At 41.8% G+C, this 26221-nt stretch overlaps 2 protein-coding genes across 2 annotated transcripts in view; one reads left to right on the top strand and one right to left on the bottom strand.

The window, feature by feature from the left end:
• Positions 1 to 276: 276 nt before the first annotated feature.
• Positions 277 to 1691, bottom strand: LOC134670828 (transcription factor Adf-1-like). Its single transcript, XM_063528649.1, has 2 exons — positions 1557 to 1691; positions 277 to 761 (listed from the first exon to the last, which is right to left on the bottom strand). Exons 1-2 carry the CDS (start codon positions 1687 to 1689, stop codon positions 277 to 279), a joined length of 618 nt encoding a protein of 205 aa, XP_063384719.1. The 5' UTR covers positions 1690 to 1691.
• A 9069-nt stretch (positions 1692 to 10760) lies between these two features.
• Positions 10761 to 26221, top strand: part of LOC134670679 (calpain-D) — a 32098-nt gene continuing 16637 nt past the window's right edge. The window contains 18 exon segments of the mRNA XM_063528495.1: positions 10761 to 11150; positions 14281 to 14412; positions 14897 to 14955; positions 15127 to 16402; positions 18176 to 18310; positions 18778 to 18926; positions 20079 to 20187; positions 20554 to 20678; positions 21196 to 21287; positions 21619 to 21805; positions 22856 to 22965; positions 23773 to 23953; positions 24174 to 24298; positions 24563 to 24637; positions 24744 to 24840; positions 25225 to 25406; positions 25855 to 26009; positions 26049 to 26111. Coding sequence (XP_063384565.1) covers positions 10909 to 11150; positions 14281 to 14412; positions 14897 to 14955; positions 15127 to 16402; positions 18176 to 18310; positions 18778 to 18926; positions 20079 to 20187; positions 20554 to 20678; positions 21196 to 21287; positions 21619 to 21805; positions 22856 to 22965; positions 23773 to 23953; positions 24174 to 24298; positions 24563 to 24637; positions 24744 to 24840; positions 25225 to 25406; positions 25855 to 26009; positions 26049 to 26111 — 3494 coding nt within the window. The 5' untranslated portion in view covers positions 10761 to 10908.

Genomic DNA, 26221 nt, shown 5'->3' with positions numbered 1-26221 from the left:
TAAGGGTTTCACCTCGGAATGAGAGATATAAAGCTGGAAACTCGTATACACCTTCGTTATGACGTATTAAAGGTTCTCTTAAAAGTCATAGCATATATCGTGTGCGCTTCGGAAGTTATTCCAGGTCAAAGGTCATGAAAATCGGTTTTTCACAGATATCAAATTTTCTATAGCTCCAATGTTGTTTACATGTAGGTAAGAATTGTAGGGCCTTTTTAGGCTTAAGATGACTGGCCTATTAACGATACGAACAGTTTGGTGCAACCGAACCGACCCTTAATCGCTAGAATATTCCACCTTAACGGCCGGTGCAACATCATTTTGTTCATCTATAAGAACCTGCTGTAATTTATTCCGCACCATCAACTTGCGATTTTTAGGCACATCTTTTAAAAATGGCCAAAGACTCATTAAAAACTGAGCATCATGATCATTTGGAGAAAAGCTTTCATCAAACTTTCTTTCTTCCGTTGAATCTCTTCTCCGTTTTACTGTGCATTTTTTATTTTCGCTATGTGGGGACAGTGGGTCTGTGTTATTGCTTGCTTCTTCATCTAAGTTATTTTCTACAGAAACCTCACATGAATCTGCTGTGTTATCTTTGTAGGATCTTATGGTTCCTTGGAGGAAAAGCAGACGTTTGAAATGCGGCCATTTTGAGTGAAGTTCCGTGTCCAAAGCTTGGCCCGATTGTTGAAGTTTTTTGAGTTCTTTGGCAAACGTGTCCCGTAATACCTTCCACCTTTTCTTCAGCTCGTCGACTGAAAAGTAATTAACGACGATACAGGTATGTAATATATAAACATTTAAATATGTACATAGAAAACGCCCATGCCATGACTCACGCTACGTCTTACGTAGGCGAACAACGCGCGAACGCGGCGCCTGACATTCGCGTGCAAATCGCGCCGCACCGCGTTCGCAACGAGATCGCTTACGTAGGACACTTCTATGGGCATCAAAGGATTGATTTCGCCGCGCCGCGCCGCGCCGCGTTCGCGCGTTGTTCGCCTACGTAAGACGTAGCGTCAGGAACAAATATCTCATCACACAAATTTTAAATGCCCATACCAGGATTTGAACCCGGGACCATCGGCTTTATAGGCAAGGTCAAACAAATTCACGTAGTAATACATGGTAATACAGAAATTAAATCGCAACGCCCTCTTTTTTCAACGTTTTAAAGATATCTATTACCTATTACTGTTGTGGCGCCATCTGACATTTAATAAACAAACAATCATCTGACAAAGATCACGAGGCACGCATGTTAACCTTAACACTCTTATAGGCCCACTTGCACCATTCCACTAACCCGGGTTTAAGCGGTTAAACTATTAACCTAGTGTCAAATTGTATGGCTAACCGTGGCAACTGCTGGTTTAACCGGTTAACCCCGGGTTAGTGGAATGGTGCAAGTGGGCCTTAACAGTGTTTATTATTTGTACTTACACTTAGTAACAAATATAGATCGTATCTCAGTATCGATTCAGTACTGTGATACGAGGTTTCTAAAACTATTGACATGAACACAACTGATTGGTGTTTATACGCACCAGGTATTTTCATTTCTTCCGATATTTCTCGCCAAGCGTTCCTCTGGTGGTCTCGCGCGTGGTATCTCGCATCCCTCTGGTCCCACAGACACTTGTAGTCTTGAACTAAGTCGATAATTTTAACTACGTCCATTTTGTAAACAAAGTATCACGTCGCGTCTTTATGCGCGTATACGGGCGACTGGCGGCGGCAGAGGAGAAGGGTGGTGCAGGTGCTCGGTCTCGCTCGCACTTGTATGCGTGAATCATGTTCGAGTGGATTCGGGATGCTTCGTGTGTTTCCGTAGGTAGTCGTTCTCATGCCACCTAGGTCGACGATAGGGTTTGAGGTTGACAGATCGTATTGTAATACGCGTAGTGTAGCGTGCGCACAGGAAGTTTAAATTAGCAAATTCCTAACATCATGTTCGCTCGGCATTATTTGATTCCTAACCGTTATTTACATTCTTGTTTAATATAAGTAGGTACATACGTCTAGAACTGTACACCCAAATAGTCATGTCCTACCTACCTAAGTATACCGTACCGATATATACCTCGATGTATAATCTAAGTGTGATATTTTAAATATACAAACAGATTGATTCACATAAGCTGGAACCAATTTCATTTCTTACTTTCACACTTTTAATGTTACTAAACTGAAATTGATGTCATATATTATGTACGATGCGAATATACATCATCTGTGAAAATTTCAACCGTCTACGCTTCATGAGATACTGCCTGGTGACAGACAGACGGACAGTGGAGGGTTAGTAATAGGGTTTTCACCCTTTGGGTACAGAACCCTAAAAAAATATTTGTTTCCTAGTTTAATGTCACTGCACCACGACCGCATCCTTTAATTGATTTGCCAACATAAGTCCACGAAGGCCACTAGCGATCAAATATGGTGAAGGATACCTGGCATATCATGCATATTCAGGGAACAATTAGTTTGGACATCAATCTCTATCCGGACCAGACGGCGCAACTAAGCCCTTTATACTGTACGACACGAGAAAATGTAGGAAATTGGGACGGCCTAGACTCTGCGCAGATAGCGAAATTGTGTTTTCTTTACGAACAAATGGACGTATTAAACGTCCTATACTCCTATAGCTCTCCTGTCGAATGATTAGGAGTTTTTAAATGTTTTATATTTCTAAATCTAAATTCTGTAATCGTCATCATCTATGAGATTCATGTATGACATTGCAATAAAAATGTAACAAATGAACGCATAAGTTGACAGCTACACGTTTCATACAATTTAATTTCCTAATTGTCGCATCCGAAAGACGATATCGTATCGTACAGTGTGAGGGCGCATTCAGGGCTGTCCACGCCAGGTGAATAGGGCCGGCAGTTGTCAAAAAACTATGGAGAAGTTTCTTTCCATGCTAGTGGGTAAAATAATACTTTGCGAGCAAAAGCTGCTGCAGAACCCTGTAGCACGTAGCAAAACCCTACATAAAATGGCATAAGTAAATAATAATCCAGGTAAATAAAAACCTTTATGCGTAGTAAAACATTGATAGGTACTTATTGATGATTTACGCTCGCCATACAAATCCATTGAAGCATAACACGCCATACAAAAAGCGTGTAAGGAGAAATGGGCCGTAACCTAAGCCTTCTCCAATGGGTTCCATCATTTAGAATAATGCTTATAAAAAAAGTAAGTAAAGCCTGACAACAGTTTATTTGACCCTCGCCATTTTGCGGATTTTTAATGGTACTAATTTCTTTTACTGGCAACAAGTACTCTTTGACAACGAACGTTGGATGTCATCGAATGTCACGGATGTAAACAAATAGAAAATATCTACGAATATATTCAAATATAAACGGTTTTATTACAAAAATGCCAAAAAAATATTCCAAAGCTGCGAAAAAAATTGTAGTGAATGCAATCAAATACTTACAGCTTAAAAAAGACGAAGGATTACATAGCATTCCAATAAACAATGTTTTAAACAAAGAATTATATGACAAAGAACAACTCTCAATCTTCAAAAGTGTGACCAAAAATGAAATGCAAGTGTGTGCGTAAATTGTCTATGTGAGATCAAAGATAGTGATGTCATGTTACAACATATTACTAATCTGTCGATGTTTGATTGCTTTATCGACTACTTTTTCAAATGTGTTATTTAAAACATTAAAATTCTAGTTACGACATTATGACGTATAAATAACAATTGCACTGCGTTTGCCATCAAAATCGTTACAGACTTATCTTAATGTAACTCTTACTTTGTTGCAAAGTGAAGTTATCATGACACGCTAAACATGAACACCTTCTAAAAGGTATAACAATCGTTATTATTTGAAGTCGGTTATAAAGACTAATATCTTAATGATGTCTTGTGAAGAAATAATTACATAGCTATTAATATACCGACAAGTTATCGATACTGTCATATGAACATTTTGTCAAGCCCTAGCGTAAACGAACAGTTTATGTTTTTACACAAAATATCCTAAATTATTGACTAATATGATAAAATATTAGCACGGAACGGAAGAAAAACTTATAATGAACTGTATAAACCGGCTTCTTACACTTTTTACGCTGTTAATTTGACACAATATCGTTATGAAAATTTCGTTCGGAATATCATAAATCCTCTGAAATGAGTAATTGCTTGGATTATTTGGCCCTGTGACACTGCAATCCGGCATACTACAAGACACCATCTTCACTGAATTACTTTATTTAATACTTTTCGTCCTAATCCGTGTATATTTTTCAATTTGAAAATTACCGTGATACGCTCTTGGCCGTCCGCGGCCGTCGTCAAACTCAAAAGTGGTTACGTTTTCTCATTGGTAGTCTGACTCTTTCGCACTCATGAGATGTTCATATACGTGATGGCTTCCCTTTCGCACACTTCAGCTGTCTGTCAAGCGCAAGCGAATCCTAGGTCTATGGTTTTAAAATTTGTTGTTGACATGACCGGTATTGACGTTTTATAGTGCGGTTGTATTGAACTGGTTATCGTATTATCGTATGGTATAGGAAGTAACTCAAGAAAATTGGAGCAATAGCTGTGACCATGTTAAAAAAATTGAAGACGATTATAGGAATAAAGGTCCTATAATCGAATTGGAGACTGAACGTTTTATAATCGAGGTTGGTGGTCCTGAAAGCGACACAACATCTGATGAAAATCAGACTTCGTCAGAGTCAGAAAACGAAGAATATTTAATATTTAGAATCAGATTTTGACGAATAGGTAAATTGAAAGAACCGAATTCTCTGTAAGTAATGTTTCTGACATTATACGAGTATCAACAACAACATGAAGCCAATTCCCACTACCCCAACTATACATGACGTACGCACATTATTGCCATACGTAAGCTGTTTGCAGCGACACTATCTCAGGGTTAAATAAACTGTTGTCAGGCTTTAATAAACAACAATAATTACCCGATTGATACTGTTCCCGATATCCTAAATACTTCCAGTTTTGCCCTGTCTGGGTCGGAAAAGTTCGCGTGATATCTTTGAAGCAGGTGTCCATAGGCTACGGTGAGCCCTTTGCACCAGCCGAGTATCACGCTTGTTTACCGCATTTGTATTACAAAATGAGAAGAACATAAAAAATGCATTAGCAATTTTCTGTTCTCATCGAAACTAATCCATTTTATTTTTCGCACTCCCGACTATCACCTGTAGATTGTTTGTACAGACCATCCAATTTTGTGCCCTAAATCTTTAGTAAGAAGGTATAAATCAGCATGCAGAGAAATAAGTTTTTCTTTTTTGATCCCTTGTGTGAAGCATTTTCCTATTGTTGATGGATTTATACGTTTCAATGACAGGACAAAGAGGAACGTTATTTTTTATTTAGAAGTTTCGCTTTGATACGGGCAAATACGGGCTATTTTAGCTATTTCGTACGTATTGCCTTCAAGGCTTTCTTTGGAGTGTTAAATAATCCGCTCGTTTTAGGGTTCCGCAGGCAAACTGTTAAAATCACCTTCTTGAAGTGGCCACATCGCTCTTGCTAACGAAGCTACCAACGTTTCTTCTGCCCCATTAAATTCTTCTATCACTTACTTTTTAAGTTTTTACCAGGCTCGTAGCGACATCTACCGTACTTATTGTTTAACCAATTCCATTAAGGCATAAAAATGTGACCTTGATTATGTCAATCAAATCTGATTTTGTAATTTTGTCTACGGGGTTAGTCTCTTAAAGTATCTCACCAGCTGTTTCCAAAGGAATACAACTTTACATCTTCTTTCAATTTAATCCCCTTGTAGAAAACTTAGAGGCGGCAACTCCAATGTAACATGATTTAAGGTCCTATTTCGTGTATCAACAAAATTACTTACTTAAACTGGATATTCAGCTTCAATAAAAATCCGTGGCTTGGACTGGTATTTCAGTGGCTAATAAGCATAAAAAGATATCAAGCATGCTACTTATATTTTTTGCTTAACTACTTACAAAAACTAATTATTCACTGATGATTTGTGAGCAATGAAATCTGCTGCAGACGGATTGATATCAGAATCAGCACCAATTTACGATACTGTTCGCAAATAGGATCATAAATCTGGTTTAAATGCAACATCAAGGATTTAAGCGTCGGTTCCACTGCAACCTATGCTATTGGAAGCTGATAATATATTTATATTATGTTACACAAGGCCGTTTTAAAGTAGGCTGGGGCCTTTGCCTTGTCCTGCATAAGTACCTTAAACTGTGAATACCAAACTAAATCTCAGGAGGCAAGCCTTAAGCTAAACAGCAAGCAATTAAACAAAAGAGACGGGTTATGTTTTCAAGATACTGTTTTAATTCTTCAACCGAATCGCAGACAAAACACGTCCATTGTTGAAAAAGAGCAGATGCATAAATGTTGCACTAGACACTAATTAACATACGAGTGCAGTTTCCTATTCTCACAATGTTGGATGAATCAAACAAAGCGCGAATTCCACGTTTTCAACCGCTGCTTCCTTCCGCTTCTCAATTACGCGACCAAAAGCGGCACAATTTCGTCCCATTCACTCTTATGAGCGGTTTCATGGTGATTATAAAGCAAGATTCGATTTTTTAAAGTTAGAGTTTTGTATTAATCATTAAATGAAAGTATTAACATAATAATAAAATGTATTACGTTTACGTCTTACAAAATATATATGTACCTTAAAAACGAGAGCAATTAACAGCATTTATTTGCCAATCTGCTGCACCATTTGAATTCGATTTATAATTACTTCCGGTACTTTAAATTAAGTTTGTTTTACGACAGAACTTTTTAATGCAGTTCATTTTAACAATAGCTGTGCCCCAATTTATTTACACTGCATATAACTAAGTCTAACGGCTCTAACGGTCAAGAATTTGCTAATTTAAAATACCCGTGGCTACAGTAGATACAGTCAGCATTCACTAATACATACGTAGTATCTTCTTAGTAGTTTGTACACTATTATCTGCACAAAGAGAGATTAAATATTACCTATATCTCTATATGTAAAACAATGAGACTGAAAAACAGGTACTTTTGAACACGAACTGTAGAAATGTGTCTTTATTTGAAAGAATAGGTACTATACGCGGTGGTAGATATCATCGCCCACACCGTTAACTGTACATGGGTGAAACTTATACCTTTGTAATAAGGTCCACCTATGTACAGTTAGTAGTGTTGCTGTTTTGGTTTCGTTCGCCACTATTGATGCTAACTGTATTATTTTAATTCGTTTTTTTTCTATTATCAGTAAGACGTAAAAGTTTTTTTTATTCAAAATACAAAACAGTAGCTTACACAAACACCTCCAAAACACATCAACAAAACATCGTGAGGAAACCGGACTAATCCCAATAAGGCCTAGTTTCCCCTCTGGGTTGGAAGGTCAGATGGCAGTCGCGTTCGTAAAAACTAGTGCCTACGTCAAATCATGGGATTAGTTGTCAAGCGGACCCCAGGCTCCCATGAGCCGTGGCAAAATGCCGGGACAACATGAGGAAGAAGAAGAAGAGTAAGGTGTGAAAGTTTTTTTTATTTTAAATACAAAACAGTAGCTTACACTGGACTCGAACCCGCGTCCTGGCGGTGACAGCGTGTAATTTACATGTAGCGTCTGCGGGCAAGCGCCTCTTCAGCTGGACGGTCGTTACACGCTCGATTTGTGGCGGCTTGAAGAGTGAGTAAGTAAATATGGTGCTGTATAACTAATAATGTAAAGTCTAATACATATATAAATATAAATGATGATAAAAATAAAATATGTATGTAATTAAGGAGAACGGTCAAGAATTTGATAGTTTAAAATACCCGGGGCTTTACTAGGTACTATGTTATTAGGTTTTTTTCTATTATCACTTTTCCTATTGAATTTTTAGTCGCTATTGGCGACATATTTCGGGCCCGTCGGGGGTCCTTCCTCAGGCTCGAGTGCTCGCGCAATTTAAAATATGTCTCACGAAAGTGTAATATAGACTTTTCCTATTACTTTTTTCTAAAATAACCTAGGTACACCATAATTAGACATCTCATTAAGGTGTATTCGGGTAATACCGAATGTCGGATAATTCCGAAATTCAGATGACAATCACCCTTAATTCCATCATAATAAAAGTCTCATTTCAGAATTATCCGACAGTTTTCGACATTCGGAATTACCCGAGTAAACCTTACAAATTTTCCACATTTATTGATCGTAGGTATAGACAGCAACACTCCTAGCTATACATTGTTGGACCTTATTACAAAAGGCATAAGGACCACAGATGTACAGTTAACAGTTTGGGCGATGGTACCCACCTACATAATACTTCATTTATTATGAAAAAAAAATGGGATTAATGGAAGGTTATCGACGTTATCGTAATAATTTGATCTGATTGATGCAATTGATCTGCGGCATTTATGGCTGATATTGCCCACAGATGAATTATTAATGGCTACAGATTCGGCTGCAGTGATTCGCCATTAAAATGGAAGGTTATTGGAATATTTTTTATTCAGTGTGTTTCATATTTGCAATAACCCTACCTAAAAATAATAAAAGTGGGTTCCATCGCTCACACTCTTAACTGCCCGTCGGTGGGCCTTATGCCTTTTGTAATAAGGTCCACTATTCCAAGTTTCCAAGGAAAAAATTTATAACCACGTTTAGAAAAAACCGGCCAAGTGCAAATCGAACTCGTGCACGAAGGGTTCGGTGCCATTACGCAAAAAACGGTAAAAAAAATCATGTTTGTTGTGTTCCGGAGCCCCAATATTTATTTTATTTTGTTTTTAGTAGGTATATATTTGTTGTTATAGCGGCTACAATAATACATCATCTGTGAAAATTTCAATTGTCTACCTATCACCACAAAAGAGATAGGTACAGAAATCAATCTACATACAAAGCGCGCTCGAGCAACGCACACATAGACACTGCTCACGGACACGATATCTCGGACCAGTTGGGACCAGTGCGAGCGCGAGTGCCATCCGCTTGAGACACGCGTCTGTGAACTTTTTTGTGCAATAATGGAGAAACAAAACAAAAAGTTATTATAACTGTACAGTGGACGGTTGTTTAAATTCAACATTAACCAGTGAATTGTCGTTTTTTAAGCTACCAGTGGTTTCAGAGAGAATGCGTATGCGAATTTATTACATTGTACATGAGAATGCGAATTTATTACACTTTAAAATATAATAATCGTGCATTTCGCCAATCTCGAAATCATCGCAAGATATTTTCTGTGGCAAATTTGTAATATAACAATGACATTAAAATGAAAATACCTATTTGAGTTATTAATGCTATTATTAATTCATATTTCCATTCTTCTCGTTTCATCCTCAACAATAAATCAAACAACTAGATACGAGATACGATACGATGGATACGAGTGCCACGCTACCACGATAGTTTTTTGTGCATAAGTCATAGTTCGCAACAATCGCAACCCTAGGGCGACCGCCGAGCGTAGGTATGAAAAGTAAAGTACATACATGTGATTGACTTCTGTACTTATCTGTTTTGTGCTATCACGGTTCGTTCGTTCGTTCGACCCCAATTTTGGGGTTTGCCATAAGCCGTGCCACCACCGCGCTGTCGCCACCTAGCGGCCATATCTGTGCTGATCGTGACAGACGCGTTTTGTTAGAGAGTGAGTCTTCTGTACCTAGTACTATTATTTATTCTGTGCTATGGTGCAAAGAAATTAGTTGAATATCGGAGGAGGTCAAAAATGTTGCGCCATCTATGATGAGGACGATGAGGATTAACTGGTATAAGATGATAATATAAGTACAACAGTGAAATAATTATTTCGCGTTTAAATTGAATCATAGATATAAGAATATATACAGATGCCTTCCAAGCGAGCTGTCAGTGGGACCACTTTTTGTTTAGTGTACGATTAACAAAGCGACCCACTTTGCTGTAGCCATGTCGATAAAGTCATATCGATAAACTACCGACATTTCTTGCAATTTAAATTTTACTTCAAAGGTTTAACTATACCTAAAATGAACAAAAACGCTTTTTTTCTTTATTGTGGTTATCAGATCACAATTTTGTAGTCACGCCCCAGGAGAGAACCAAGGGAAAGTTCAGATATTTAATTAAAATACATAAATACCTATTAAAATAGGTGGTCCGCAATAATTGAATTATTTTATTACATTATAATATATTCATTATCCATTAGCATTTCAATTATGTTTATGTTTAACGAAGATATTGAAGCTTCAATTAATCGCTATTTCGTTCCGCTGTGTAGCGTTTATCGATATATAACATGATTAAAATCGACTTTTCACATCCCTAAAAGAGCACACATATACGTTTTTACGCACACATGCACAACCCGGGTCGCCTAAAAAGGGGCCACTTGGATTTGAAGTCCATCTTGTCAACAGTATAGTTGTCCTTTTTTGACAAATGGCATTTTAAAAGAGCGAGGAGAGAGAAATGATACTAGTTGCTGCGCCGTCAAATAGAACAATAAAGGTAGGGGCCTTGAATTGAATATCGCTTGTGCTGCCCTCTTTGTATTTATAACAACAACAGCAAGCAGGTACGCTGCAAGCCTTTCCGATAGATGGCGATGTGTAGCTGATGTCACCTCATAATAATATTCCGTAATTCAAAAAATATTTTAAATACATAAACAAAATTGTAAGAAATATTTCTTAAATCACATAACACTGTAATTTACAGAAGTATAAAACAAACACAGGAGCTGGCATAATGTAACCGGCAACACCCTCCAATGCCAGCTTATAAAAAAGTTATACACAAACATGGTGGATCAGCTGTTTTCATATTTCTCGGGCCGCATTTTGTTTTTATAAACCGCGTATTGTTATGGTGCCATAGCCATGTGTGAATTAAAATGGGTTCTATCGCATCGGTGCTGCAATGGCATTGTCAGACGTGCGGCCAGATCAACCCAACCGAGAGTGTAAAGTGTTTAAAATGTTCCACCAAACGGGTCTCAAGTCATGACAGTGAAGATTCTAAACGCTATTATACAAAAGATTCCTCCTCAGAGCATACAATTCGAACAGAAAAAAGCGAAGGAACAACTCCAGGATCGGAAGCCATCGCTATACCATCGACCTCTAATATCAATAGGTAAGAAAATATGTTTATGTATTGACTGGTAGGTTTTCATTGTTGGTAATGTCAGTCCGGTATCGATTTTTCTTGACCCGTATTTTAAGGTTATATTTCTATTGTATTTCATTGTTGGAAGGCTTAATCGGAAGTTCATTAGCTTAATTACCAATTGATAATGCTTTTCGTGCTGGTGTATGTCATGATTATTAAGAATTTGACGGTTGTTCCACCATGGATACTGCACTGATTGGTAGGTATAGGTATTAGATCGTATCTTTTGTGGTACCTACTGTAGCTTTTGATCGTGCTTTGTGTGACTGAAATATCGAGTAAACAAAGGAACTGAAGCTGTGGCGTACAATAATAAATTGCTTTTTTCAGTGTATACATAAAATAATACCTTTTAGTTTTGATAGACTCATCTTGAATCACCCTAAGTCTTATTATTCTTAGCAAATTACTAGAAAACATTAAGTTGTTTTTATAAAATTATCTTTTAATTTGGTTCCTTGACTAGTTTTGTTTATTGAGTAAACAGGAGCCCTAAAACTGGATCAAACATTGTATAGTACATAACATATATTATATAGATGAGCTATTGTATTAACCTTTTTTTTTCTGGATCCTTCTTCACTTGCTTAGCAAAATAAAACAGTAAAACTAGGTATATTTTTATGTATCTTGCACTTTGTTGATATTCTTTAAGGTCCAGTAAGTTCATGTTCTTCTCTCACTTAGCGCTAGGTGGAACTATGTTCAAATGGAGCCTTTGTTAATGATTTTTTTACAAGTTACCAGACATCTATATAAGTTTGAGCTTAGTTTTAAGATCTAAGGTAGGTTACCTACCATAATTGTACGAACAAGCAGGCAACTGTTGAAATTTATAATTTTAAAAGGCCTCATTTGTATATACATACAAAGTAATAAAAAAAATTTAATAATTTCTAGCTTCTGCCCGCAACTTCATCTGCATACAATGATGTTTTCTGTATTGAAATCCATCTTATGTACTTCAGTGGGATCTCCGTATCTAATTTCATGTTAGGACAGACAGTCAGAGTTTCGCATTTATAATATTGCCGAATCCTACACCGAGTCAGATGACCCTATGGAGCCAGGCTGTTATGTTGTCGCCCAAATCCAATGTTTAATTTGTAATTCATTTTTATGTGTATTGGTTTTCTTTGTTGTCTTGTATTTTTTTAATTTGGAGTTTCACAGTGCCTTGGTTTAACTGTAATGCTGTGTTACTTACAATAAAAAAAAAGAAATATTATCAGGGATGCCATAGTTAGTAGCTAATGGAATACAAAAATTTATTACATTAAAACAATCATAAGTACATAGGCAAAGGGTTAGGTAATACATATGTGGGTAGGGTAGAAAAGTGGTTTCAATCGATGTGTGGAAGGGCGGCACCGTCGTCGAACCCGTAGCTTATGGAATTAGTGACACAATAACATCAATAACAGTAGGTGTAGACACAGAAAAAATAATAGTACTACCGTACAGTACAGAAAGGACTTCCTACAAACCCGAAGTTTGACAGTGATTCAGGGACGAATCATGCTATCCCTGTTTAATGTATGTCACTATCCCTTTCGGCTATTTAGGGCTATCAAAATTTAAGTGATTATCTTATCTGTGGTTGTGCAAGCAAAAGGACGTCAAGTGGTGCCAACCCTAATAATTGCACGGAGCAATGCTGAGCCGAATGGAGCCGTGTTTGCCCGAAGTCAGGAGTGTCTCCCCACTGGTGTAGATATGCTAATCTCCTCAGTACTATTGAGAGACACGCGTCATTGAGATACTAAATAGCAATATGCTAATTCAATTCAAATCAACAGCTTTACAAAGATTCAGGAAGCAGGTTCCTACACAAAATTCACGCTTTATTTGAATGCACACGTGTCTTAATGATACCCCGGATAATTTAGGTGCTGGAATAACTTTGTGTGTAATTTTTTTTTAAACCTTGTGTTTTAATTATAGCTACCAAAACTGCCTTGATGGTTGTACATGTCTTGCTTAGCCCTAATAAATTACTTTTTGAATACCTAGTTTTACCTATTTTCCGACTAGTGTCAAACTTTCGCATACAGAGAGCCCTGGGGTATATTAACTCTTTGTCAGTCATAGTGCAATTTATCGACCACATTTGGAGCATTCCACGGGCTGTCCTGTACAAACGCATTTTATTTCCTGTGTTGCGACTTTTTTCTCGGCATTTAAAGCAGGCGATTATTTTTCTGTGCATATTTTTGACCATTTGTCATAGAAAAGGAAACTCTTATACCTTTAAATCTTCAGAAACTTCGCGTTTGTACGGGACAACGGTAGACAATTTCATGGAATGCTCCATTTACGCCAATAGAATTTCAACTTTAGCATACCGATTTAAGGTTCAAATTGAACTTCCAGGAAATGTAACATGTCTTCAAATAAATCATCAATGCTGGATTCATTGGAATGTAATTGGATTTTTTGGGAAAACCTTGTAGATTGGTGTGGCGTGGAAAAGGGTTAATAGCACATACTATGTCCATTCCAAACCAAACCAACCATACCAATTTTCATCTAAGTCGGTTTAGTCGTTTAGGCGTAAGGAGGTAACAGAAAGTTACTTTTGCATTTATAATATCATCATCATCAATGGCCACTGCATCCCTGACGGATGATTGTTGCAACGCTGTGTCAAGAGCGGTTGAGACGGCCAATGCATTTCCACCTATGGCTATACAAGCCTATCGCTGCACGGCACTTCTTGCCGCTTAAGTAGCACGTGTATTTATAATGAGTCTATAACAATTGCTTTTTCACCTCAGCAGCTCAAACAAGGGTACTTTGCTTCTTAAAAACAGTGAGCACAGCTTAGTGAGACAGTATGAGTGAGCAAAATCGCATTTTGCTCACTGAGTGAGACAAAATGTCATTCAAGTGACTTTTATAGTCAAATGTTATTTCAACATGTGGGGTCTAATAGAAGTTCGATATACTTGGGTTCTATTATCTCTGTCCCTCTAGGTATGTTCTCACTGCTTAGGGTGAAATATTATAGAATCTTTCGCTTGCACGGGACTCAAAATAAGCACTCGAAGAAATATCAAACTTTGATCTCTTGTCAAATAACTATATCCCACAGCGGATGGTCGTGCGTTGGCTCCGCGCCGGGCCCGACGCGCGCTTGGCGCTGCGCGTGCGGCCTGCGCAACGTATCCGCCGCGTGGCGCTGCGCGGCCTGCGACGCGCTCGCGCCCCACGCGCCCGTCTACAGGTACGACGACGATCATGGAGACATTTTCAGCAGGTTTTTGAAGTGAAAACTTCTTAGCGGCGCTGTGCACTTTTTGTGATGGGGAAAAAATGAATTTGAACGCCAGACGGCGAAAGAATATGCCGTGCCCCGGACGCCAGGCGATGCGATTATTTAAGCGAAATTGGACTTTACGGAGTCTCCCGTAAATCCCCATTGAATTGGCGAAGCTGACGGCTGTAGCCGTCGTTGGCGCCCTTGGCAAGACTTTACGATGACGTCCACAGTCGTCTGTGGCGGTCAATGGGTTAAACTCGCGAGACCGTAAGACGTAAGACGCTTCGTAAGACGGACACGTGACCTAATCGAAAAACTTACAATGTCATTGAGTTTTCACTTCTGCCGGCACTCCCGGAGTGCAACCCGTTGTTTTGTGTTCATTTATGTGTGATGTTACTGATGTTCATTTACTTCTATGATGTTAATCCTGTAATTAATTTTTCAGGCTGTCTGATGACGAGGATCAAGCATCGGGGATGACGGACAAAGAAAAATCTGCCGAAGGTACCAACTTATGATCAATATTCACCATTTTAGGCAAATCAACTAACAATTCAATACTAAGTTGGTTTAGAAAATTGTACAAATCGTTTCTTGAAGAACCCACTCAAGGAGTGTGACGTTTTTGAGTAAAACTGCTTAATGATTTTTGAAACCCTTATTTTCTTTCCCCAGATAACACTATGATAAGATCCAACACCCTGGCAGTCCCGTCATATAAGCCTACGACCAACTACGACAGCCGCCGCTTGAATCTCGACGTGCAATCTCTCCGTCTCTCTCCCACCCAGCTGGCCGACCAGACTCACGGAGTAACGCGCTCTCTTTCCCACGGCTCCGTCATCAACTCTCAACCCAAATGGTGGAAGCTAGACGAAACTAGAGGCACGATCAATCGCCCGACTAGTTTGATGGTCTCCGAGAGATACGGATACACATCCCAAACTAATCCTAGAGAGAGTTTCTTAAGGAGTTTGCACACAGTCACTAGAAGACCGAAGAAGTGCGAAAGCAAATCCAATTGGGAATTGAATTACGTTAAAGATTACCAGAGAGAGCAGAGCAGAGCGCTCCATTTGAAAAAGTGGGCGTGCAGCAAGTGTACTTTAGAAAATTCTGGAATCAGAACCCATTGTGAAGCCTGCCTGTCGCCGAGAGTGTCACCTTTATCAAGAATTTCTAATACTAGGGGTCTAAGTGTGACTACGCTTGGGAGACATGAGACAACCAATCGGGAAGGGGCTACTTCATTACCAACCTCAGGTGGTGTGATGATCACAGTCCCCGATTGGCCCCAAACTGGTGTTACGACCTTAGGCTCTTCATTCCGCAGATCAATAAGCGCTCAAAACTCTCCGGAAATTCGGCCTACTTACAGACGTTCGTTTTCAGAACAGACTACGGATTCTCGCCCTATAGGCAAGATAATCTCTAGTAGAAGAAGCTTGAATGATTACCAGAAATCCTTAGCTAGTTATTGCGGCAGCTTGCCTAAGAAACCTGAAGAGAAAACTGAAAAGAAAGAAGACAATTCAGAGCTAATAGACAAGGAATGTAGTTGGGATACTAACGCGGAAGGAGTGATATACGCTTTACCTAATAAAGGGAAATATAAAGACTTGAATCTGCAGCTGCAAGTCAATAATAACGGGACTAGATATTCGTACGTCTCTGTACAGGATACGAAAACGGTCATGAGTAACTCACAGAACGAAGCTTTGTATTCAAATGATATTGGTGACGGAGATTACGCGAGGATAGACGAGTTGCTAGGTGCTGAGAACTGTATTTCGCCGGTCAGTGAAGCGAGTAACATACGAACCTCACATATAGGGTCTCAGAGTGTGTTCAATATGCTGCCATCTGTGGGGAAGGTGTCACAGCCGAGAGAGACCAATGTGCCTTCCACTCAGCCGTCGCCGCAACAGCCGCAGCCGCAGCCGCAGAACTCGTAAGTTGCTAAGATTTACCCCCTTATCGGGGGGCACGGCAGTGCCCCCGCCAAGTCGAGCGCGAAGCAAACACTGCCGTACCATCCTTTACTGGAACCATTTCGCCGCATTTTCAGGCCCCTATTTGAGAACCTCTGGATAAGACCAGAACGCAGAAATTTTGGTCATCCAGTAAGCTATAATCACATACTTAAAATCCAAACTTTCAAGTCTGTAGGTCATTTAGTTCCGAAGTTAAGCGAAAGCAAAGTTTCGCATTTATGAAACTCACTCATGATCATCAGAATAGAACTAGTACTTCCCATAAACTCAGAGAGCTGAAATTTGGTACAGAGTTAGGGTTTAATGGCCACATAAAGGGAAAACCTAAAAATATTGCAATATCAGTCACGTTTTAAAGATCTAAGAACTGCATAATTAAGTTTGTAATCCCATATAAATATATGATATTACAAAGTTACTGTTGCAGTTCCTACAAATAGTAGGTAAAGTAAAGGTACACTACGATGTACGATGTGAGTATCAATGAAGATATGTTTAGTTATGATATGTGTATACATAGTATGGGTATGAGTACCCGAAAAGAAGGACTGCCTACAAAAAGAGATGAGATCCCATCAAAAACATTACATGTAAAAAGGTGCAAGTCTCGCAACACTTTTACTAGAAAAAAGTTTTGAGATGTAATGTGAAACAAGTCGGTTATTTTAATCAGTGCCAGGAGGTTTCTACAAAAAGAAGTGAAATCCCACCAAAAACATTCTGTAAAAAACTAGCCAAGTCTCGATGGAGCTGCTTGTTTATCTCTAAAAAGTAATGAAATCTAGACAAAGTCGTGCCAAGTCTAAGGTTCCTTACTGCGATTTCTTTATTATTATAGTTAATGTTGTGTGACTTGGCCGTTGAAGGGTACACAAGGGTACAAAACCAGGTGCTCCATGACACCATTGCACCAATCTGTCGCCAGAACCGCTACCCATTGACGATGGAAAATTGCCACTTGGAAAACGTTGATTCAATAACCCAGTCAATTGTAGGCTTGATAAAGCTGCGTATTTCAATAATACTTATGTATGGGCGAGCCTGAAAAACACTTCTTTTTGGTGCAATGGCAGATTGGTGCAATGGTGTCATGGAGCACCTGGTTTTGTACCCTTGTGTACCCTTCAACGGCCAAGTCACACAACATTAACTATAATAATAAAGAAATCGCAGTAAGGAACCTTAGACTTGGCACGACTTTGTCTAGATTTCATTACTTTTTAGAGATAAACAAGCAGCTCCATCGAGACTTGGCTAGTTTTTTACAGAATGTTTTTGGTGGGATAAAAGTTTACGGGCCTGATTGAGTTGAATTATGTTTTATCCCTTTCTTACAATACATAAGTCAAAATGACAGATAAAGACAAACGATTCATAGCTAATTCAGGCCAGTAACACACACATGCGACCGGCGCAACGTCCCGCTGCCCGCTCGGCTGGTCGCGGGCGTCCAGTTCGCTGCCTTAAACTTTTACCTCCTTATTCATAAAACTTGGCGACCTCTCACAAACCTCTGTTAAATTTTGTCTCTAAAAAGACAACAGAAATAGAAATGTCTCAATGTAAGACAGGGAGAAACGATTATCAACGGTTTGTCACATTATGAGTAACTTCATTGGTATCTGCGCATTTTCTGCAAACATGACTATAAAACTTGCCAGCAACAGGAATTGCAACCTTGTCTTTCTAAACTACCTCGCCCGCCTCGCTTACCAAACCGTCTCCTCCAGGCAATCCTCGCGCATGTGGCAGTGCTCGTCGTGCTGGTTCGCGTACAACGCGTGGTGGGCGCGCTCGTGCGACGTGTGCCGCGCGCGCCGCGTGCCCGGCGCGCCGGTCACCGTCACCCGGCACGACGGTAACAGGTAAAGTCATCACACTTGCTAGGCGACGCGGTCCGTAAATCCGAAATTTCGACCTAAGGCTGTAATGTGCATACGAAATTAGGCAGAAGTGTTTTTTATTTCCCTTTTTTCCCACTCCACTCGCCTGTTTTGACCCTTCTTATACAACGGTTCTTCTTTTTCTTCTCGTTAAGGGCTATATAAGGCTCCACAGCCTATGTATCACTACGACCATCCCTGATCTATTGTGATCGCGACCTATTACAACTCTCGATCCAAACCTGCAACTTCAAACAGGCGCAGGATCTTTTTGATCTCAACAACTATACAACGATTGCATAAAATACTATTTCCCAACCAGTTTCAATTCAACACAATGTTTTCCTTAACAGCAACTAGGCATCCTGACAATTACATAAGTTTCATAACAAGCTACGCCAAAAGTGTTTTAGCATAATCGTCTATCTCAAATAGGTATGTTCTTACAGTTCGAGGCCGCCAAACGCGAATTCGAACCCGGAGCCGAGCGGTAGCAAGGCGGAGGCGAATAGCAACGTACCGCCGACTAAGAAGCTCACCGTGCCTATTGCTTCATTGGATCACGATTTGAATAGCGACGAACTTCTGTTTGCTGTTGGTGAGTTAACTATACTTAGTTCGTTCGCTTTAAGAATACAGTCAGGCGTGTCTCACTCCGCGATTTCGTCGCTTTGCTACAGGTAGCTAAAAGTACATCCGTTCGACCGCAATTTTGGGGTTTGCCATATATATGGGGTTTGCTGTCGCCACCTAGCGGCCATATCTGTCCTGATCGCAACAGACGCGTTTTGTTAGAGAGTGAGTCTTCTGTACCTAGTACTATTATTTATTCTGTGATACAGTGAAGTTATCATTGTTCGCCGGCCTAGCGATGCTTGTAACCAATCAAATCGTTCCTAGCGAGGTCGAGCTATTAGAAATGATTTGATTTGTGGCGGGTATAGCTATAGTTCGTTTTTTTTAGCATTAGAAAGAACTTGCAAGAAGGTAAGCGATCTTGACATGTCTTTTAATTGAAAAACGATTTTTAAAATTCAAAAACTATAACTTATGAAAGCAGAAGAATATAAATGATCGTATTAGATTCATAATTGTTACATATTTGCCGTAATTTATTTTTAAAATGTGTTTTTCAATTAAAAGACACTTCAAGATTGTTTACCTAATTTCTAATGCTAAAAAAACAAACTATACGCTGGGGCACAATGATGTTTTTACTGCATTCCTAACGTGAACAAACTATAATAAGATACGAGTAGCTCCTGGTGTTGCAACTTAAGTGCTTTTATGTTTTTATCAGCTTTTTTATACATAATCTACTTACCGGAATTCAGTCGAAACTGCGGATTGGAAAGTGAAATCGGTTAAAAAAGAACGGAGCGGTCAGTTTAGCCTATTGGTTGACTGGTAGAAAGTGGCATTAAGTCTGCCTTTTGTACTATTATGTATTGTGCAATAGCGATTAAATAAATAAATTATAAAAAGAAGTCAAACTACAGATTTTGCCCATAAAAAGTCGTCCACACGACATTATTAAGTTTGAGTTTTTGATGTTGTTGTTGAATTTTTGATCCTAATAGGAGAGAAAAAGTGCCACTTAATTTCCACACGTTTTTCGTACAAAAACGATGAAAATTGTAACGGAAAGGAAAATAAATTGGGACACTTCCTCCTATTAGGACCCACAGCCATTTGCCATATGCGTTTAGCTTTGTACATTTACCCATATTCATGTGAGTTGTATTTGCAGAGTCCCCGCCGGCGGCGGGCTGGTCGTGTGCGCGCTGCACGTTGCTCAACGATGCCACCGCCACCGTGTGCGCGGCCTGCGCTGCCTCCAAGCCTCCACCTCAACACTGGTAACTAACTGTTCATATTTTACTCCGTATAATAACATACCAGCAAACATTTTTGGTCAATATTCCGATAAAGACGCCTATTTCAGGTCGCAAATAGGTGCCTTTATCGGAATATTGACCAAAAATGTTTGCTGGGATCTAACTAGCTAAGTCATGGACTCCCTTTATATTGCAGTCTTTGTAGGCGCAAAGACTACGACGCTACTATATAATCTTTAGGTTAATGAATTTTTCGAATACTCAAACCGCCCCGCTCGTCGCCAATATTTTTGAGTGTTCGAAAAATAATGTAGTATGAATTTATAGGCGATCTAATCCGTTTCAATAGTTTTAGTTTATATTTGAATTATTAATTTATACTTGCAGGTCGTGTAGTTCGTGCACGCTACGGAATCCACTGTCGGCTAGTTTGTGTCTGGCGTGTAAAACTCCGCCAGTACCCCGGCACGGGGTGCCCGGACCTTCGACTGAAGCCAATCACACCGGTGGAGGTAAGCGTGGACACACCTATTAGAGCTCTGGTTCACCACGCTGACAGTTGTCGAGTAGAGCGACAAAAGTGTTAACCATAGTTCGTTATTTTTAGCATTAGAAAAAAGATAACCAGTATTGACATGTCTTTTCATTGAAAAACGCTTTTTAAAAATCAGTAAGTAATAGACGTCAACGCGCTTCTATTTAATGAATAAGAAGTGCGTTGATGTCTTTTGTACTAAGTATCTAAATTTTATATTCAACGAAAAAATGGAAAAAGTTACGCTTCGTTGTTTAAAAATTGGTTTTTGTGCTATCTGTTTATCTACTGAGATACTTTCCTAATTTTATTTTCAAAATTCAAAATATATTTATTTCAAAAATTAGTATTACAAGAGAAGCAGTACAGTGATAATAGGTTTTATAGTAGGAAATGTATTATTTTAGTTCATTCGTAGAAAAAGTATTGTATACAATAGTGATACAATTAATTCTCTATTGTCTGATGGTTTAAAATAGTAATGAAATTGGCAGGCGCGCGCACGCGCAGCCCGTCCCCGCGGCGCAGCTCGCGGCACACGCCGGCGCCGCGCCGGCAGAAGTCGCCGCCACCAGAGACCAAGTGAGTAACTAACATACACACACACACAACACACGACACATATGGCGACATATCTGGGTTTTTTTCAGAAAAAAGTGTACTATTTACTTTTCGAAAAACTAATAAGTTTTAGGTTATTTTGACTCGGAAAGATATATTATGTATACTTGGTCAAGCAAATCTTATCACTAGCAAAAGGCGGCAAATTTAATTTGAAAAATCGCGGGCTAGTAACACTGTTTTCTAATAATTCCAAAATCGTGTGACATCTGTATTTTATCTGTGGAATGTGGCTCGTGAATGATAGCCATCTTGTTTGTTTACATTCAAAATCATTGCTATTTAAAAGAAATTAGAATTTAGTCATCATTAAATACTGATATATTAACTACAGGTCGGAGTCAGCAGGCTGGTCGTGCTCGGAGTGCACGTACGCGAACCCGGGCGGCGCGCTGGCGTGCGACATGTGCCAGTCGCCGCGCGCGCGCCTCCTCCCCGCCGCGCCCAGCCACCAGCTGGACGACGACGACCAAGGTCAGCCACGTGATACAACAACTACAGGTCGGAGTCAGCAGGCTGGTCGTGCTCGGAGTGCACGTACGCGAACCCGGGCGGCGCGCTGGCGTGCGACATGTGCCAGTCGCCGCGCGCGCGCCTCCTCCCCGCCGCGCCCAGCCACCAGCTGGACGACGACGACCAAGGTCAGCCACGTGATACAACAACTACAGGTCGGAGTCAGCAGGCTGGTCGTGCTCGGAGTGCACGTACGCGAACCCGGGCGGCGCGCTGGCGTGCGACATGTGCCAGTCGCCGCGCGCGCGCCTCCTCCCCGCCGCGCCCAGCCACCAGCTGGACGACGACGACCAAGGTCAGCCACGTGATACAACAACTACAGGTCGGAGTCAGCAGGCTGGTCGTGCTCGGAGTGCACGTACGCGAACCCGGGCGGCGCGCTGGCGTGCGACATGTGCCAGTCGCCGCGCGCGCGCCTCCTCCCCGCCGCGCCCAGCCACCAGCTGGACGACGACGACCAAGGTCAGCCACGTGATACAACAACTACAGGTCGGAGTCAGCAGGCTGGTCGTGCTCGGAGTGCACGTACGCGAACCCGGGCGGCGCGCTGGCGTGCGACATGTGCCAGTCGCCGCGCGCGCGCCTCCTCCCCGCCGCGCCCAGCCACCAGCTGGACGACGACGACCAAGGTCAGCCACGTGATACAACAACTACAGGTCGGAGTCAGCAGGCTGGTCGTGCTCGGAGTGCACGTACGCGAACCCGGGCGGCGCGCTGGCGTGCGACATGTGCCAGTCGCCGCGCGCGCGCCTCCTCCCCGCCGCGCCCAGCCACCAGCTGGACGACGACGACCAAGGTCAGCCACGTGATACAACAACTACAGGTCGGAGTCAGCAGGCTGGTCGTGCTCGGAGTGTCTCATTACTTCAGCCTTTTATCACCCACTTTCGACGTGTTGCCTCCCTATCACACTTACGTATGAATTTACAAGCGCGAGGCAACACGTCAAACATGATTCGCGGTAGGCTCTCAGAGTCGGAAGAATTATTAAATGTTCGAAACCATATTGAATGTTCACAGAGGGCTCGGACAGCGAACGTCAAGAAAGCACGCCGGTTGAAATACTACGTTTGAGGGAAGAGAGCCACGCGTGGACGCAGTGGCAAGAAGTACTGGCCCAGTGTGCCGCTGTAAGTACCATTTTTGGTTGCAATACGTGGGCCATACCACAGAATAAATAATAGTACTAGGTACAGAAGACTCACTCTCTAACAAAACGCGTCTGTCACGATCAGCACAGATATAATTATATGGCTGCTAGGTGGCGACGGCGCCACGCGCGGATTATGGCTTTCCCCAAAATTGGGGTGGAACGGATGTACTTTTAGCTACCTGTAGCAAAGCGACGAAATCGCGGAGTGAGCCACGCCTGGCCATACTGAAAGCTTGTGGATTCTGATATATGAGTCGACTTATTTTTTCTAAGTGGGCAGTTCCAGGAATATTCAGTATGTTTTAAGTACCCACTGGCGGTTGCAATGCGGTTCATTTTCAGCCCAATTGTGCGCATATGTGAAGTCCCGGTCTATCATGACTTGCCTCCAAGTGGGTATAGGCCCTTAGACCTTAGGCCTATCGATTCTAGTGGTTACCTGGGAAACTCCTCCCTTCGGGTAAACTCGGCTCCGTTCGGTCCAGCATTGCTCCGAGCAATTATTAGGGTTGACATAACAGGACGTCCCTTTGCGTGCACGACCACAGATAAGATAATGGCTTGAAATATGACAACCCTAAATAGCCGAAAGGGATAGTGCCATACACACAGGGACACAAACACAACACAAAGGGTGTGCAAATGGACAGCGTGATTCGATCCTGAACCGCTGTCAAACTTCGGTTTTGTAGGACGTTTCCTTTCTGTGCGATAGTACTATTATTTATTCTGTGTTGTTACGAAGGAAATTAACTAACATTAGCATACTTTCTCGTGTTGGCAGACGGGCGAGCCGTATGTGGACGAATCCTTCCCCGCGCATCCCCGCTCACTGTACTACAACGGCAGCGGCGAGAGCGGCGCGGCGGCGCGCTGGCTGCGGCCACACCAGATACACGTGGACGGCTCGCACCGCCTGCCCTGGCGCGTGTACCGCGACCCGAGACCCTCCGACATCTCGCAAGGTGGGTACACACGTGCAATGAGGTGCGTCGGGTCAGAATATGTATTGATCGATGTAATAAGTTTACGATAACTTGACTTGCTCGTTCGCTCGAAGTTCCCAGCATATCGTACTCCAAAATGCACTTTTTTTGCATTTGGTTCGCGAAAAGCGCGCGCATGCACCTGCGTCGCGAATACGCTTGATCTGGACTCACCTTATCAAACGTTTGCGTTTTTCAGGTGTCCTAGGCAACTGCTGGCTTCTATCGGCGCTAGCGGTGTTAGCTGAGCGCGCATCTCTAGTGCGAGGCGTCGTTGTTAGGGGAGAACCCAGCGTGGGGGCCTACCAGCTACGACTATGCAAGGTAATTCTGAAATAGTGGGGACTGTTGTGGCAGATTTGTGTATACAAGGTACTCTCGTGGAAGTCAAAAATCGTCAAAAATCGATGCTGGCTAAGCTGGCGCCATCTGCTAAATACTTCGACCGGCCAATCCCCATTCTTAAATACCAATCCGGTGATCCGTTTCTAGCTCTAAAATCGCCTTATCAGTCAAACATTGATGTGAATCTTGACGTCTTAGTGCGTCACATAACTTCATTAATTAACAAATAACAATTAATTTCAGGATGGACGGTGGCTGACTGTGACCGTCGATGACCTACTGCCGTGCAATAAAAAAGGACACCTGGTTTACTCTCAGGTTAGTTAAACAATCTTGTCAGTTGGGCACAGAAGAAGATAATTAATGCACAGTAGGTGTGTAGCTTATTCTTCTTGATCTAATGGCGTTAACGCATTGTTTCCAGGCTAAAAGAAAACAGCTGTGGGTGCCTCTCATAGAGAAGGCGGTCGCGAAACTGCACGGATGTTACGAGGCTCTCGTTTCTGGGAGAGCTATTGAAGGTATATTTTGTAACTATTTGTAACGCCTATTTTTCTTGAGACTGTAATTATAGACCAGAATAGAAACAAATTTCCATGACCAATCGCCTTCCGGGCAAAACTCGTATAGTGGTTAACGGCTATGTATGATTAACCCTCGTGGACGTTATCTGCCGCTGCGCTGGTGGGTTGAGGAATTGTCTTAAAATTTTTATATATCAAACGGCGTCGTCAACGCCATCTAGCCGAGTATAGGCCAAAGGTGTAGCGCCATCTATTCGACGATGACTTTTTCTTGATTTCTGAGGCACGTTTTTTTCCTTAGACTTTATTTATCTTATACGGAGTTACATGTATCTTTGCTAAAACTAAAGCTTTTTCCTAAAACGCTAACATTATATCCAGGTCTATGCACACTAACTGGGGCTCCATGCGAGTCTGTCTCCCTACAAGCGGGCGGAGCGGGCGGCGCCGGCGGCGGAGCTCCGCTCGAGCAGCTGGACCGGGACCTGGTGTGGGCGCAGCTGCTGTCCTCGCGGCAGGCCAGCTTCCTCATGGGCGCCAGCTGCGGCGGCGGCAACATGAAGGTGACCCTTGTATATAATCTTTTCTGATAAGGGCCCGTAACGCTGGGTGAACGATATTATAAGACAAAGTGATAAAGGTACGGCTTAATGGAACTTGCTAACTATGTAAACAAAAGTCACTAGTAAATTCATCTTTGACAATTTCAATACGGCGGCGTCATAATTATGTACCACAGACAAAACATTCTCTAGACTGAGTATAGTCGCGCTAACCCCGCTGCCACGCATACGGTAATTTTACTCCATGTTCGAGTCGAAAGTGTCTTTGTGTGACGTCCGTGAACTCGTTCGTCGTTTGAAGGGACCAATCACGGCACGGGACTTCGCTCACTTCGTCCCGCGCACCCCCGCATTTTTGGCAGCATCGGTTGCATGAAATAATTGCTCTAAACTCCGTCTAGAGGATTCCTAGTCTATGTTACAGAGCGCTAACTTTGCTTTACTTCAGGTGGACGAGGAAGAATACCAACGGCTCGGGCTCCGGCCGCGGCACGCGTACAGCGTGCTGGACGTGGTGGAGGTGGCGGGCCCGGTGCGGCTGCTGCGCCTGCGCAACCCGTGGGGGCACTACACGTGGCGCGGCGCCTGGGCCGGCGGCTGCGCGCGCTGGACGCCCGAGCTGCGCCGCGCCGTGCGCCAGAGCGCGCCCAGCGACCCGCACCACGACCAGGCCGTCTTCTGGATCAGCTTCGAGGATGTCCTCAAGTGAGTACAGCTGCGCGCGCTGGACGCCCGAGCTGCGCCGCGCCGTGCGCCAGAGCGCGCCCAGCGACCCGCACCACGACCAGGCCGTCTTCTGGATCAGCTTCGAGGAT

Source organism: Cydia fagiglandana, chromosome 14 (genome assembly GCF_963556715.1).
Source record: "Cydia fagiglandana chromosome 14, ilCydFagi1.1, whole genome shotgun sequence".
Lineage (NCBI taxonomy): Eukaryota > Metazoa > Arthropoda > Insecta > Lepidoptera > Tortricidae > Cydia > Cydia fagiglandana.
This window is presented reverse-complemented; position numbering and strand designations above follow the sequence as displayed.

Excerpts from the sequence above, each read along its gene's own strand:
- LOC134670828 (XM_063528649.1), bottom strand. The coding sequence starts at position 1,689 with ATGGACGTAGTTAAAATTATCGACTTAGTTCAAGACTACAAGTGTCTG. Across the intron at positions 762-1,556 it reads GGAAGAAATGAAAATACCTG|TCGACGAGCTGAAGAAAAGG; the intron begins GTGCGTATAAAC and ends ATTACTTTTCAG.